At 38.4% G+C, this 15,763-nt stretch overlaps 8 protein-coding genes across 8 annotated transcripts; 4 read left to right on the top strand and 4 right to left on the bottom strand.

Moving 5' to 3' along the window:
* Positions 1–192: 192 nt before the first annotated feature.
* On the bottom strand, positions 193–2,046 carry ORC3 (origin recognition complex subunit 3; the record flags this gene model as incomplete). Its single annotated transcript, XM_018366591.1, has 1 exon — positions 193–2,046. The coding sequence occupies one exon, from the start codon at positions 2,044–2,046 to the stop codon at positions 193–195; it is 1,854 nt and encodes a 617-aa protein (XP_018220430.1).
* Positions 2,047–2,634: 588 nt separating this feature from the next.
* Positions 2,635–5,241, top strand: SPO75 (Spo75p; the record flags this gene model as incomplete). The annotated part of the gene is made up of 1 exon (XM_018366590.1): positions 2,635–5,241. The coding sequence occupies one exon, from the start codon at positions 2,635–2,637 to the stop codon at positions 5,239–5,241; it is 2,607 nt and encodes an 868-aa protein (XP_018220429.1).
* Positions 5,242–5,323: 82 nt separating this feature from the next.
* MMM1 (ERMES complex subunit MMM1) lies at positions 5,324–6,604 on the bottom strand (the record flags this gene model as incomplete). Its single annotated transcript, XM_018366589.1, has 1 exon — positions 5,324–6,604. The coding sequence occupies one exon, from the start codon at positions 6,602–6,604 to the stop codon at positions 5,324–5,326; it is 1,281 nt and encodes a 426-aa protein (XP_018220428.1).
* Positions 6,605–6,908: 304 nt separating this feature from the next.
* On the top strand, positions 6,909–8,912 carry LMO1 (Lmo1p; the record flags this gene model as incomplete). Its single annotated transcript, XM_018366588.1, has 1 exon — positions 6,909–8,912. The coding sequence occupies one exon, from the start codon at positions 6,909–6,911 to the stop codon at positions 8,910–8,912; it is 2,004 nt and encodes a 667-aa protein (XP_018220427.1).
* Positions 8,913–9,121: 209 nt separating this feature from the next.
* Positions 9,122–11,359, bottom strand: DRS1 (putative ATP-dependent RNA helicase; the record flags this gene model as incomplete). Its single annotated transcript, XM_018366587.1, has 1 exon — positions 9,122–11,359. The coding sequence occupies one exon, from the start codon at positions 11,357–11,359 to the stop codon at positions 9,122–9,124; it is 2,238 nt and encodes a 745-aa protein (XP_018220426.1).
* A 293-nt stretch (positions 11,360–11,652) lies between these two features.
* COX17 (copper metallochaperone COX17) lies at positions 11,653–11,931 on the top strand (the record flags this gene model as incomplete). Its single annotated transcript, XM_018366586.1, has 1 exon — positions 11,653–11,931. The coding sequence occupies one exon, from the start codon at positions 11,653–11,655 to the stop codon at positions 11,929–11,931; it is 279 nt and encodes a 92-aa protein (XP_018220425.1).
* Positions 11,932–12,524: 593 nt separating this feature from the next.
* On the top strand, positions 12,525–13,766 carry PSR1 (phosphatase; the record flags this gene model as incomplete). Its single annotated transcript, XM_018366585.1, has 1 exon — positions 12,525–13,766. One exon carries the CDS (start codon positions 12,525–12,527, stop codon positions 13,764–13,766), a length of 1,242 nt encoding a protein of 413 aa, XP_018220424.1.
* A 355-nt stretch (positions 13,767–14,121) lies between these two features.
* SOF1 (rRNA-processing protein SOF1) lies at positions 14,122–15,594 on the bottom strand (the record flags this gene model as incomplete). Its single annotated transcript, XM_018366584.1, has 1 exon — positions 14,122–15,594. One exon carries the CDS (start codon positions 15,592–15,594, stop codon positions 14,122–14,124), a length of 1,473 nt encoding a protein of 490 aa, XP_018220423.1.
* Between the last annotated feature and the right edge of the window lie 169 nt (positions 15,595–15,763).

Below are 15,763 nucleotides of genomic sequence, written 5' to 3'. Positions count from 1 at the left end.
TTTTAAGAACTTTGTTATTGATCTTTGTATATTGCACAGCACTATTCAATAATACAGTACAAAGTTACCCTATGCTCTATATATGGCATCAACAACAATAATTAGAATTAGTACTACAAAGTGAAATACAGGTTGATTTTACATTACGGGCGATGTGGTTACTGTATATTTATATACATATACTTCATGAGTTTAGATGCCTTTCCAGACACATTTTTCGACAAGATCGTAATTTTTAACGCTTTGGAATTTAATGAGCCCCATATTTTCAAAGGCAAAGATTGCTTGCATAAATAGAATCAATGATACTTTTTCAAACGCATCTGGGGCTTCTCCTAGCTCTAGAAGTCTAATGTTAGAGGCGTCCTTTTTGATAAAATTCAGTATTTCTTCCTTTGGCAAAGTCTCTCTGAACGCAGTGTAGAAATCGTATATATTAATGGTCATGTTTGCTTCACGATAAAGCTTAAACAACTGGCCCACTACTGGAGCCATCACTTTATCCAAGCTTTCGGAAATGCCCCCATCGGTGTCTCCATCGAGCGAAGGCAGCACTTGTTCCCAACTCAGCAGGTTATCCTCAAGGTTTGATTTGTAGGAGGGAAAAATCGATTGGGTGAGTAGTCCACTCTTGTTGTCTAAAGTGAATAATTCTTGGAAGATTGTATCAATAGGCTCAAAATGAAGTCGTTCCTTGTGCTCTTTGCATGCAGGCCAACGATCAAGATACGAATCTAGTTTGCCAATTAATAAGTTATGATATAATTCTATCAGATTGAAATTGGTTATATGCAACTCTTCTTCGAGAAATTGAGCAACAAATTTGGCATGCCCATTAATCGGATTCTCCCTCACTAAAAACTCAACAAAGAACTCTTCTAGGCCTCTGTTTTTGTTGGTCAACAACGAAAGTATTTCGTCAGCAGGAGCATGCTGTTTTATAAGACCTTCGACAAAGAACATGAATGTGGGGCACTTACTTAGTATCCTCAAGTAATCGTCATTTAAAAAATCAACATTTACAGGGTCGATAAAAACTGAAAAAGCATTTTGGAAGAAGTACGACATCAACGAATAATCTAACATCTTAGTTAATAATTGCAAATTGTGATTGGTGTTATTTGCCATCTTGTCGAGGATGAATTCCACAAATCGATCGGAAAGATTCAATTTTCCGTCAACGGTGTCTAAGAAACTTTGAAAAATTTGGTTACCGTATTTAAACCCTTTATTACTTGATACATCCAGTTTGTGATAATTTCTTTTTAAAAGTCGTATTGTTGATTGTCTTAAATTTTTCTCAATATTTGATAAATTTGTATTGATGTTGAAAATTAAACTTATCTTAACGTGATCATATTTAAAGGCGCTTTTTAGTAAGATGATGAAACTGTCTAAAGTGTGGAAATTGATAGAATCGACATCTTTGAAATTGAAAACCATGTTCAAATTCTTCCCAAAAAGCCTTCTGAAATTTTCAACAAGGGATAAGTCATATGACACATCATTGTTTTGCTCCATAAAATCGGTATCTTCATCATTAGTCTCTTCATATTTTATGGTGGGATGTTGCTCAGCATCGGCAGCGCTGTAAAGCTTATACATGGACCTACGAAGCATCATTCTCACATTTGGAGATTCCTTTGGAGTAAGTTCAATTAAGGCATTGTACTGAGAGGGCGTATCTTTTAGAAGTTCAATTTTCGTCGTACTATCTGAACCTAATAGGAAGATGGTGTTGAAGCATCGTCTCTTTTGAGCCGTTTCATTATACAAGAGGTCTGAAATTTCTGTTTTCAAGTCAGTTTCAATGTTATCAATAATATGGTCGACCTGGTCGTGGAAATGTGAATGTAACTGGTCGTACAACTCCCACCTTTTTTCGACATTTGTTTCCGATTCCTCGCCTGACAGAAGCTTAACAAATGGAATGTGTTTGTCGTTTTCGTTCGCCTTGGGCAAACTGGGATATACTGTGTAATGGCTTCTTTGGGCATCGGCAAACTCAGTGACATTCATCTTTTTAGCTTCATTAAGCTGACCCATCCTGTGTTATTCGTCCTTATTCTTCGGTGCTGTGATTTTCTATGTAAACAATGCTAATTTCGTTGTTTTTCTTTTTGCTTTAAATAGCGGTGAGAAAAAGTAACGTCAGTAAATATAACAAGGACACCGATAATAATAATGATAATGAACTGTCAAAAAAAAAAAACCACCATTCCTACTTGTTGTACTGAACGTACGACAAGTTTGTTTTTTGTTGGTGCACAATACTTTTTCTGAATTCGTTTGAACCAACAAACTGCTAAAGACAGTTACACAGTGGAACGTCTTTTCGCGATAGTGTAAATCTTGTTGTATTACAGCTTAGTCTTGGTCAATCCTTGGTTAACGTTGCCTGTACATTTTGAGGCAACAAACGCTTTCTTCAAAGGTTTTTTTTCTGTTTATTTTTTTCCTTTTAATATTTGTATTTTTTCATAGTTTTCCAAAATGACACAAACTGTAAGTTTCCGATGGCTTGAGAACTGTATCAATATAATATGCAAAGTACACTGAAAGTGAAATAAAGCTTCAAGGAGTGTTTCCCGATTGAATTCAGAGGTTATAAAAAAAGGATCAAAAAATCAAAGGATGAACGCAACTAAAGAACTGACCTTTAGTTTATTAAACAGATTTCAAGACAAAGATAGGTTTGGATCTGCCCAAAGGCATGCCGGTATCTCACTGAAAGGGTTCATTTCTGGTATACTTTTTTCTTTTCTATACTTTTTGTTCCAGCTCTCCCTTTTCATTGTCCTACGGTCAAGATTCAAGACTATATATCAAGCAAATGTAGCCCTCAAAATTTATCCAGAGTCTAAAGCTGGCTATGCCAAGGGAAAAAAAAGCTATAAGTTGTTAGTATTTTCTTTTCTTAAGCAAATTCCAGATAGGATACTTAATCCTATAGGAAGTTTCAACCCAGATGAAAGATATGGGTTAGACAATTATTTGTTTTTGCGGTTTCTTAAACTATTAATATCCTTTTTTGCAATTTTATCCATTATCAATATTCCTATATTAGTTCCAATTCATTATTTTTCAATGGGCAACTTGGAAGATAGTCAAGATGAGCACTACCAGCAGACTTTTACTACAACAAGTGAACTTGACAAGTGGACTATGTCGAATCTTTCACAAGACTCTTCAAATAGACTCATTTGCCATTTGTTTTTGAGCATCTTCGTTGTACTCTGGTTCCACCTGATCCTTTCTTCAGAATTGAGATTTGTTAACCAACTAGGTTATTCCGTATTGACGAAAAGTAAATATCAGAATATTTTGTATTTGGAAGGGTTGTCAAATGAACTGATTACCGAAGACGTGTCTTTGGAAGCTAAGTTCGAGCGGCTATATCCCGATTGCGTGGATGCAATCTACTTTATTCCAAAAGATTTGAGAAAAGTTCACAATTTAGAAATAAAATTAAATAAACTACAAAAATCAAAAGAACAAGTTATTTTTGAAATCTTTCTGGAGAAATATTTTAAAAGGATTTCAATACAAAGACATTTAATAACAAATCATAAATCATTTTTCCTCTCAAAGTTGAAAAATCATTTACTATTTCAGTATAAAAGATTCATCTTTCTATCTCAACATCGTATTGCGTATTATTGGGCAAAGTTTGGTCTCCATTGGGAGAAATTAAAAGTATTTCCGTTATATCACCCAAAATTTACATTGAACAAAGAAACCGTATTAGAAAGGAAATATAAAATCTTGGATAAAAAAATACGGAAGGAAAAACTCATTAAGTTTCGGGTTAACTCCTTAAAAACAGTTCCAGACATCAAGTCATCACCATCTGCTCATAGTTCACCAACTACGGATATATATATGAACAAAGTGTTCATTTGCTTCAAATCAACACTAATATCAAATATCATAGGTGAAATTTTGTCATATAAATTACCAACCCAGAATTTAAAAGTGATAATAGGGCCAAACATCAAAGATATTATCTGGAGAAATATTCTTGATTCATCACCTTTTTGGAAAAGCGCTAAATATTTCTCGGCAAACATACTTCGTATTTTTGTGATTATTGGTTGGATTTTACCTGTCGCGTTTCTTGGGTTGATATCACAGATTCCGAATATTTCTTCACTGATTCCATTTGCAAAAATCATTTACTTTCAATCTCCGTTTATAAGAGAAGTAGCGAAGAATTTAATCCCAATAGTGACTTTGATAATAATAATAGAAATTGTTCCATACTTTTTTCGTTGGCTAAGTTGCCTTCGAGGATTGAAAACTGGAGCTCAGGTAGAAGCTGACGTCCAAAATTGGTATTTTATCTTTGTGTTCATTCACCTATTTCTAGTTGTCACGATATCATCAGGGTTCTCTATCATTATTGAAAGACTTCTCAACAACCCTGTCAGTATTCCTGCTCTATTAGCTAACGACTTGCCCAAATGTGCCAACTTTTTCTGTTCTTTTGTTTTGATTAGAGGCATGGCTTATGCAGGTGGTAACTTACTTAGAATAAAAGAACTACTCTTTGAATTATTCTATTACAAATGGAAGACGTGTAGCCCACATGCTCAGTTTAAAAGATTAAAGACATCTTTATTTTTCCAGCTAGGATCTATTTATCCTATTTTTTCAGTTTTGGGTTGTATTGGCATCATATACAGTGTCGTTGCTCCTATTATATTATTGTTATGTTGCATTTCATTTTCCATGGTTTACTTCTCCTTCAACTATCTGTTTAAATACCAATATAATATAGAAAACTACTCTGAAACGTTTGGTAAGCTGTATGTACAGGCTTTAATGCAGCTATATGCAGGCATTTACTTCATGGAATTTTGCCTACTGGGACTCTTCACTCTTTTTGATCAATATACATTATCAACGATAATGATTGTTGTCTTTATCCTTACTGTTATGGCACATTCCAAAATCTCCAAACAAATCAGATCGAAACCTCAACATTTACCTACCTTAGAATACTTATCGAGCTTATCATCGGAAACAAAGGACCAATACTACCACGAAAGTTACAGTTTTGATGATATTTTTTCAGTTCGAAAAGGTTTCGATAAAATTTGGCTACCAAGGGACAAACTGGGAATCTCAGAAGAAGAGCAATCCTTTTTGGAGAAGTCATACCGTTTGAAGTTCGATCTTAATATGTATTCCATGGACTTATTCGGGGATTGCCATTTAGATAACGGCCATTTGCCTTGACTAATAAGTTTGATGTCCCCAAAAAATGAAAGGGAAGCAATAGGAAAAGAAAGAAAGAAACTAATTCGTACACAAGTATCAGTTACTCTGTAGCCTTCCCTTCCCTTGTGTTTTTGCTACGAGGCCATATGCTTGGTAGTTTAACAAATTGGAATCTCGGTTCAACGCACCTTTCCACAAACCATTTTTTTATTTGGTATTCAATAACGCTGCCAATTTTGGGAATATTCTCGAGTTTTGATCTCGAGCCAATCAGTGATTTGATTTCAAATTCCATTCTATATTCAGGAGAAAATGAAAACATCAAAAAGTAACCAGAATCACCATCCGCATCATCACCACTACTGCTACCATCTGAAGTAGATGCAAATTCCTCTGCATTAGTTAAAGAGACCGTCAAGCATGCTTGAAACCTCACAATCGATACTACCAAATTTATAGGAAGGGCGGCAATACCAGGCTTTGGATAATTGAGTAACAGTTTTGTCTCCACCCCCAACGTCAAATGGTCATTTATATCTATATCAATTTTAGCCTCCAACTTTTTATTGCCAGAATTTGGCGAGTATTGTATTCTACAATTTGAAAAAATTGGGAAATCATCGCCTGTATCTAGTTCAGTTATCTTTATAGTATCTAAATAATCTGGTAAATCAGGAGATCTCCTACCAATGAAATCATTAAAGGAATGAAGGATGTTGTCTTTATGCCAAGCTTCACTCCGGAACTGCTGAATGATTTGAGCGATTAAAACATTAAACCAGTCTAAAGATTCAGCAGGATGTACATCAACATTATAGTAAGTTTTTTCCAAAATCAAAGCCAATTCTTGGAGACGCTCACTTTCCACCTCTTCATTGAACTCGTGGTGCTCTTTACCGCCTTTCCTGATAAGAGAAGAAAAAAATTCAGGAGATATAAAGGGATACTGTTTGAATTGCGACTTATGACCGGAGGATGCAGGTGTAGGATTCTTACTTTTAGAGGGTTCATCACTGAATATGAAAAACTTTAAAAAAAAGATAAACAACAAAACTATACTCAGTTGACCTACAAAAAATCCCTGAGCAAACGACCATCCAGAGAACTTGGGAGATGTCGTTAAGGATCCTAGTGAAGGTGTCTGTAACACACTCTGCAACTGTAAAGCCTGGAGTGCATCTTCAAGGCCTTTAAGGCTACCGTTTGCACTGAAATTCAATTCTGAGTGGTTTGAAATCGGCCTGACATCATTCACACCAGTCGAGCCTTTCAAATTCTCCATGATTAACCTTTGTAGATGTTCAGGTAGCTCTTTGATTATATAATCATCAAAAGTCATTAACGAGTCCGTTTCAGAGAACTCATTCTCATTACTAGCCATTTTCAACAAGTACACTGGGTTCTATTAGCCAACCAAATGTCCTGAAGTCGTCTTTTCGTTTCAAATAACAACGTTGGCAACCATCCAATACTCTAAATATTCTCAATTGGATGTTAATAGTTCTTCGGGATTAAAACGGGAATTATGCAGAAGTGAAAAACAAAGCTATTATGGATAGTTTTAAAAAGAAACACGGGAAATAGTAGAAGAGCAACCAGAGCTTGTGTTGAACTAATTCAATTGGGTTTCTAAACTTCAGTAGGAAAATAAACAAGCACCAAGTTCTTAGACAGCGCTATAAGTAATGAGCAGTAACGAGCAGGTATTAGACGAAAGCCTGGAGAAAGTGAGAGCCTTACTGAATTCCAAATTACGGGAGCCGATCGAGTTCCTAACAGGTGCAGAGTCAGATTTTTGCTACACTACGCTAATTGTTAGTGAAAATCTGAATTTAATAGGCCGTGGCTATGAGCAGATATTGACAGATTATGTTTCCCTTTGCGATCAAAAGTACCTGCGTGAAGTTGCAATTTCAGATTCACGATTTTGGAATATATTGTATGATAATTGTCCAAAATTGAGGCCAGAAACAGTAGTGTCAAACCTCATTAGGCTTTTTAATATAACACTCGATTGCCCAAATGCTGGTGAGGATGAAGTAATAAAGAGTCTCTGTCGTATTCTCACAACGAATCCTCAGATTATAGGGATGCTTCTACTAGTTCTGTCGCACAGACCGATTCAAAAGTCATTATTCATGAACACTATTCTATGCATTAACCTATTTTTGAAATGTTCACTTATCTTATGCGAGACTTCAGTATCACACGCTGTAGAATGTGTGCCAGCAATTCTGATTTTATTATTCCAATACAACTTTCCAGCTTCTATATCCGAACTGATTTATGTAGAAGAGCTACAACCACTGATTTTAGAAGAGTTTGTACCTTTGAAGCAAAGGTTGATAAACTTTCTATCGTCGGTTAACATTGAGGACTATTCATGTTCCCTGAAAGAGAAACTTCTCAGGGCTATTAAAAACCATTCCGTATTTCAGAAAGGACTTGAAATGGAACTGGGCGAGCTCCCAAGTATAAACCTGTTGAATGCCTATGACACATATACATTCTTAAATAGCCCCAATGGATCATTCAAGAGGCTTTACACTGAACAACTGCTATTCGGTGAAAATGATTTTCCTCTTTATGAAGCAATATTCAAACTATCGGATCAGTTTCGAAGACTTTTCAACTTAACCGGGAAACAGCAAGATTTCGATTCCGAGTCTGATTACAATTTGAAACTCCAAATTGCCACCGCTGTTCTAAATCGACAAACTTGCTTCTATAAAACACTTGAGTTGTTTTTGAGGTTCTGGATAGAATCTTTAGCAAGATCGGAAAACGATATGGTTTCACTACTAAGCTTAGCCATTATCACCCTAAAATATATTTGTTTATCATCAGGCGACTTAAAATCAGCAAGGGAGTCCAAATCACTCCTTAAAACCCAGGTCGGGGCACTTGACTCTATGAACTATAAATTTGCAAGAAAACTGCAATTAGACTATATAAAAGAAGACCATTATCGGACCTGGTCGTCAAGTATCGCTAGCTTCGATACAATGCTATCAGGCCAGGTACACGATTACGTTCGTCATCAAAGGCTCCTTCAATTGCAAAAGGGAACATGGGTTTATTCAGAAGACCCATTAAACACGGAAGCCGGAACCCCGAAAGTTTATTTCATCATAGTGTCGGATAATCATGCGAGTCTTTTAGCCAGAGAATTTCAAACTCAAACGGATGATTTGCCTTATTTATTTGATAATAAAATCCTAACAAGTCCAAGTTGTGAAGCATTGGCTAAAAACGGCAGAACAAAAGTTGTAGTTTTGAAGCATATAACCTGCTTCAAGAGCAGAGAACTTACAACACCGAGCCGTCGAACTGGTAGTAATGTTTACATCAAATTGCAGGAACAAAATGTATACACCGAAGTTGAGCTAAAAGACCGTAACGACAGAACGGTTTTGAAGTTTTACTTAGACACTGAAGAGGGAAAATATATATGGCTAGACGGATTGAAACTTATATCACCATCCCATCATGAGGATATATCTAGAGATACAAAGGAGCAAATAGACACACTGTTTGACTTGAGGAAAAATGTTCAAATGATAAATTTGAACGTTCACGAGGAGGATTCGATAGCGCCTCCACCCAAATCGAATGATGAGAATGAAGATGAGGAATTTTATGACTTGGAAACGCTAAAGAGAATAACGGAAGATTTTTATTTCGATTAGGATATAAATTATGGCCAAACCTGTAATATGCCCTACGATTTAGTATATTATACAGATTCATTAGTGGCCGTAAAAAACAAAAATGGAAAAAAAGAAATAGTAAATTAATTCCCAGTTTATCAAATGAAGTAATGATATTTAAATATAAAATATAGTATAATGACAGTGATAATTATGTTGATGTTTAATGTTAATGACGATGGTGATTATTACCTACGTTTAGAAAAGCCTTTCTTCTTGTTTGGATTTGCACTTTTCTGTTTTTTGAAAGTTCTTTCTTGGTCTGTGACACGATCATTCTTAGTCTTTCTATAGGAACGTGAACCATTATCATCAGCGATGGCTTCTTCACGCTTTCTCTTTTTACTGTTGGTGACTTTTTTGTTTCTGGATAAAGCTCCTAGCAATTTAGAATTTTTCTTGTCTGATTCATTTTGGAACCATGTCCTTCTTGGTCTTGCCTGAATTTCCTTTTTGTGCTTTAACATATTTTCACCCTTTCTCAATTGCATCTCCGCTCTTAAGATTTCCTTTTCCTCCTTTTCTTCAACTAGAATTTCTTCAACGGTATCGCTCATTGATTCCACGAGTTTATTTGTCTCTTCGATTTGAATCCAGTCCACGTTTCTACCAAGAGCTTTACCTTGAGTAAGCGATTTATTTTCTTCCACACTCTTGATAGCAGCACGAACAATGCTACGATCATGAGACGATTCGCCCACAAGTGTGACAGAACGACCTTCCCTATCAGCTCTGGCAGTACGACCAACTCTATGTAAGTAAATTTCGTAACTCTTGGGCATATCGTAATTGACAACGACTTCGATTTTGGGGATATCCAAACCTCTAGAGGCCAAATCTGTACAGATGAGTACAGGAACTTCCAAATTTTTGAATTTGTTCACGGAATCTAAACGCTGTTCTTGTGTTAAAGAACCATGTAATTCTCCTACGCTCATACCCAAAAGACCCATAATGATTCTTAACCTATGGGCAGTTTCCTTTCTTGCAACAAAGACAACAATCCTCTTTTGGCCCATTGGATCCAGCTTTCTGATCAGATTAAAGAGCAACGCAGGCTTCAAGTGATCTCTCTTACGAATACGAACGAACTCTTGCGTCAACTTAGTAGCGGCTTTTTTTGGAGGATCAATCATGATCCTTACTGGCCTTCTCAAAGAAAGACTTACTAAACTTTTAATCTTGGAGTTCATTGTAGCGGAGAACAATAGATTCTGTCTATTGCTTGGCAATAAGCCCATGATTTCGTTCAATTCGTCTTGGAAACCTTCTTCTAGCATTCTATCGGCTTCATCCATGACCAAAATTTCCACCGAGTCCACGTTGAAACTTGCTGAGTTCCTAATATGATCGATAAATCTACCAGGAGTAGCAATAACGATATCGGGACGAGACTTCAGCAGTTGTTCTTGTTGTCTCAAGTTCAAACCACCAACGGCTAGACCAAAAGTGATGCCGGATACGAAACGAGCAATTTGTTTACCGACATCAGCGACTTGCAAGGCTAATTCACGAGTAGGCAACAAAACGATGACCCTGGTGGAGGCAATCTTGCCCGGTTTGTATAACAAACGCTCAATGATAGGAATCATGAACGCGGCAGTCTTACCAGAACCGGTCACCGCACCGGCAATGATATCTTTACCCAACAAGGCGATGGGGATGGTGGCGCTTTGAATCGGGGAAGGCTTGACATAACCCAAGCTGGCAAGCCCCTTGAGAACGGGACGAGACAGGGACAGGCTGTTGAAGTTGTCATACATTTGCTTTTTGGCGTCATTCGCCTCAGTTTCAGGTGCGTAAAAATCGGCTTTTGCCTCTTCGGAATCGTCTTCTTCAACTGCTTCGTCATTTTTGCCGCCCTTTTCCATGGTAAGTTCCTCCTGTTCCTCCTCCTGTTCCTGCTCTTCTTCTGGTTCGTCTTCTGAATCATCTTCCTCTTCATTCTTGGCGGGAGCTCCCATACCAAACCCGTCCATTGCCAATTCCTCATCGTCGCTATCGTGCGCCTCTTCTTCCTCCTCCTCCTCTTCTTCTTCTTCCTTGGTGTCAATATGGGCCATTTTCACCAGCCCACCCTTTCTTCTGATTATTTTGTCCAAGTCCACGTCCTTCTTTACAGGAGCCTCTGGATCATCCTTGTTGGCCTCGGCCAAGAAGTTCCAACCTTGAAAGTTCGAAGTAGTGTCGTCCGCATCCAAATCGAACTTGAACCCTGCGTTTAAGTCTTCATGGACGTCTTCATCCAGCCCATCCGCACCGGTGGCCTTCTTCTTGTTTTTCTTGCTCTTGGTCTTCTTAGCGGTCTTCTTTACCTCGACCTTTTCGTCATCAGAGGAATCTAGCACTGGGACATCGTCTTCACTGTCACTGATTGTGGGAACAAAGTCCAAGCCGGCAAATTTCTTAATTCCTGCCACCATCATATACCTATACACACGTTTGCAGACACACAGTACCAACACTAGGCCACAAACTAAACGCTGATACACGACCTACTAACTCATACTATACCTGCAATTTTTCAATCTCATCTCATCGCATTTCTTGAAAAATTTTTCAAGCTCTTACCCGAAGGAAAGTGTCACCCTACTGGACCCCCGCCAAAAAAAAAAGTAATAAATAGCAAGGAAATCATAGTTAATATGCCTACTTACTTGCTCCCAGCACAACGAGACACGAACAATCGTACCCACAACCACACAACCACACAACCACAATGGACAAAACTGACAAATGCGACAAAACTGAAAAGTGCGACAAGACTGACAAGTGCGACAAGACTGACAAGTGCGACAAGAAACAAGAACAAGAACAAGAAAACCGCGCGGACGAAGGCGACAAGCCCAAGCCATGCTGTGTTTGCAAGCCCGAGAAGGAGGAGCGTGACACCTGCATCTTGTTCAACGGACAGGACTCCGACAAGTGCAAGGAGTTCATCGACAAGTACAAGGAGTGCATGAAGGGCTACGGCTTCGAGGTCCCAAGCGCGAACTAGCCGAACTGAGCCCCCACCGCCAGCTGGCACCCCACACCTGTACATACACTAATAGGTATTCATACAGTATATATACACACATCTTTACATGTATATTCCCTGTAAATAAAAGCAATGAAACACTACTACCTCTGTCACCGCTACAAGCGGTATCACCTATCAGGACCCCTTAGAAATGATCGGAAGCACGTGATCAAACCCTAATCACGTGACAAACCCTACCAATATTTCCCGAAAATGACCTACATTAGGGCTGATAATTTTTGTTTCTTTTTTTTTGGAAAGAACCGAAAAAAAAAAAGAGTCTAGGATTGGTGTACTTGCTGGGAAGAATGGAAGTGCTAGCCAGAAGAAGCACTTGTTGAATCCTATTGTTCGCAATACCAATCTGTTCTTCAGCTCTCTGTTACGTCGTTGTCAAATCCAACTCGTCCCTTCACCCTCCCCCATCTCTCTCATACTGCGTTTGTCTCCTATTATTCCTTCATATAGTACAGTTATTCACGCTTCCCCTTTCATTGTGCCCTAACCTTATTTTTCCTTTGCCTGCGAGCGTGTTTGTGAGTCTTAGTCACAATAAATAGTCAACCAGTATGGGCTTTATATCGTCGATATTGTGCTGTTCTTCCGAGACGGCTCAATCCAACTCCGGTTCTGCTTATCGCCACCAACAATCCAGCTCCCTCAATAAAAACAGAAACGTCAAGCACTCCAACACGAAAAGTCGAGCACGTGCCGTGCAGAAGACAAACTCTCCGCCCTCCAAGACTAATTCGGCCGCCACTTTGAGCTCTACAGAAAGATCCACGGGTAAATCTGGGATAAGTACGAACGATAATGAGAAAAAGAAACCAGTGTCGCCGACTGTAGCTGCTACCACCGTCACTAGTAATAATACTACAAAGAAAGTCGACAGAAAAATCAGCAAAGAAGACCTACACGAGGAAAAATACGAAGTTGATGAGGATGAAGAGGTTCTCGATGAAGATAAACGTCGCAGCCGCGGCGCCCTACGTGATAAGGGATCCGTCGTGAAAGAAGTGCCCAAGCAGCAGAAACAGCACAAGCAACAAAAACAGCAGCAACAAGAGTCCATCGTACGAGTATCGCCTGACCATCTTATCCAAGATATTGATTTGAGTAGAGTAAGCAGTAGTCCCCAGGCTAGTGTGACTTCCAACGATGCTGATGATGACGAAGATGACGACGAAGACGACGAAGACGAAGAGTATATCGATCTAACGCTCTTGCAACAAGACCAGTACCATGCACCGGGCTTCAATACCCTGCTCCCCCCACAAGATGAAAGTACAAAGGATAAGAAATGTTTAATACTGGATCTTGATGAGACTCTAGTACATTCGTCTTTCAAATATTTGCGATCTGCTGATTTCGTCCTACCCGTGGAGATAGATGACCAGATTCATAACGTCTATGTCATAAAAAGACCGGGCGTAGAGGAGTTCTTGGAAAGAGTTGGGAAGATATTCGAAGTCGTGGTCTTTACTGCAAGTGTCTCGAGGTACGGTGACCCGCTACTCGATATACTGGACACGGATAAAGTCATCCACCACAGATTATTCAGAGAGGCTTGCTATAACTATGAAGGCAACTATATCAAGAATTTGTCCCAAATCGGAAGACCGTTATCGGAGATCATCATCCTTGATAACTCCCCAGCTTCTTACATCTTCCACCCTCAACATGCAATACCAATATCGTCCTGGTTTTCAGATACCCATGATAACGAACTATTAGATATTATTCCTCTTTTAGAAGACCTTTCAGTGAAAACTTCATTAGACGTAGGCAAAATTCTGGATGTAACAATATAGAGACAACTTTCGTGCAAATCTATCATCGCTCCTTTAGGGAAAAAGTGAAGATGAAGAAGAGAAAAGAAAAGAAGAGAACCAAAAAAACAAAAGTTTTTTTTTTTTTTTTTTTTTTGCTTAATATCAATCACACCACCAACTCTTTCAATACTCTTTTCCTTCTTCTGCCATTACGACACAATGTACTCTTATATAAATTCATAATCTAATAAAAAGATTAATTTAATTACAGGAACGATGACGGTACCGTACCGTAAACATTTATTAAATATGTGAATGGAAATTAAAAATGCAAATATTGTACATATATGTATGTATAGAAAAATACAAACGAGATGCCCTCCACGGCGGCCTATCACTGCTCTTCTTGAGCGTCACGTTTATTGTCATCCCTTCTTCTTTTCCTTTCTCTTCCCGTGTCTTCGTATTTGTGCACTGTGCCCACGATTTGTTTCTTTCTTTCAGAGATAAACGGCATGTCCTTTCTGGTACGTCTTTCGTTCACTTCCCTTCTCTTTATAGAACTCAATTCAATGTTCTTAATCTCTTGAGCCTTCTTAATGACTTCTGGCACGTGTCTGTGTCTACTGATTCTTTTGATTTCTGGCATGTGTCTGAACCTCTCCTTCAATTTTTCGTCATATTCTAATTTATTCTTTTCACGTGTAGTCTTGACATTCGATCTCTCCCAAGCCTTGCTTCTCCATAATCTAACATTCCCGTCATCAGATCCACTGATAATATATTTAGCATCCATCGAGTATTTGACTTGGAAGACATGCTGCATTCTCCTTGTGTGATAGATTTCTCTAGAATGTCCATGGTTGGTGTTATAAATTCTGATACTCTTATCGTATGAACCAGTGACAATCTCGTCACCAGTTGGGGAGAAATCGACATCCATCACCGCACTAACATGATCTTTAAACACAGTCAATGAACGCGATAAGTTTCTCATGTCGTAGTAGTAAGCGTTATGATCTTCATTCGCAATCACGAAATTGAATGCTTCCATGGGGTTCCAACAAATAGCGTTTGTTCTCATGGTTTGAACGATCTTTTGTGTAGGGGAATTGGTTCTTAAGTCATAAAGAACGATTGAATTGTCACTACCAGTACTGGCCAAAATATCGGTTTCATTTTGGTTAAACTTAACACTCGTAATGTTATCTGCCCCCCATGACAAATTGGAAACTGGTTTTACTCTATTGACGTCCCAAAGTTGGATCTTGGCACCACCTGTGGCAAATGTAGAGTTTACCCTATGCGAATCAATACCTTGAAATGCGGATTCACCATCAAAAGTACGCACCAAACCCTCTTCATTGATCACGGAATCGTTATCGCTTGATCTCTTGTTGGAATAATCGTCAACATTTATCGACCATAGTTTGACGGTCTTGTCATCACTACAGGATAACATGAAATTTTGGTTTTTGAGATCTGGTTTCTTGTCATGAAAATGAGGCTGCGTGACACAAAGACCGGTAATGAGCCCATAATGAGCCTTGAAAGAAACAAACTCTTCTCTAGTGGACATGTTCCAGTATTTAATGACACCATCTGCCGAACCAGTGGCCAGTTTGTTCAAACTACCATAGTTCTTGGCAATAGCATAGACACCGTCTCTGTGTCCGTCCCCCAACTGACCTACAAAGGGTTTAGCGAACATTCTTTCCAACTTGGTAGCATTCAAAGCCTTAGTATATTCACGAGCCCTTTCGAAAGGATGCAATTCAGGGTTCAAATTCCTGGGCATTTGAGATTCCTGTGTGCTTTTGACGGGAACGTAATCATCAGAACTTCTTTTAATAGTTTTGATCTTCATTTTAGTGCTATATCGTTGCGAGTTTACCTTAACTGCCGTAGTAATATGCTGAAGTATTACTGCTGTAATATAATCTCATCGATTTTTTTTTTCAGGACCAAAAATTTTTCAGACAAAAAAGAAAAAGAAGATATCGCTCCCCACGGAAGACACAAATACAACCAATATG

Source organism: Saccharomyces eubayanus, chromosome XII (assembly GCF_001298625.1).
Source record: "Saccharomyces eubayanus strain FM1318 chromosome XII, whole genome shotgun sequence".
Lineage (NCBI taxonomy): Eukaryota > Fungi > Ascomycota > Saccharomycetes > Saccharomycetales > Saccharomycetaceae > Saccharomyces > Saccharomyces eubayanus.
Note: the sequence above shows the minus strand (reverse complement) of the source record. Positions and strands in the feature narration are given on the sequence as shown.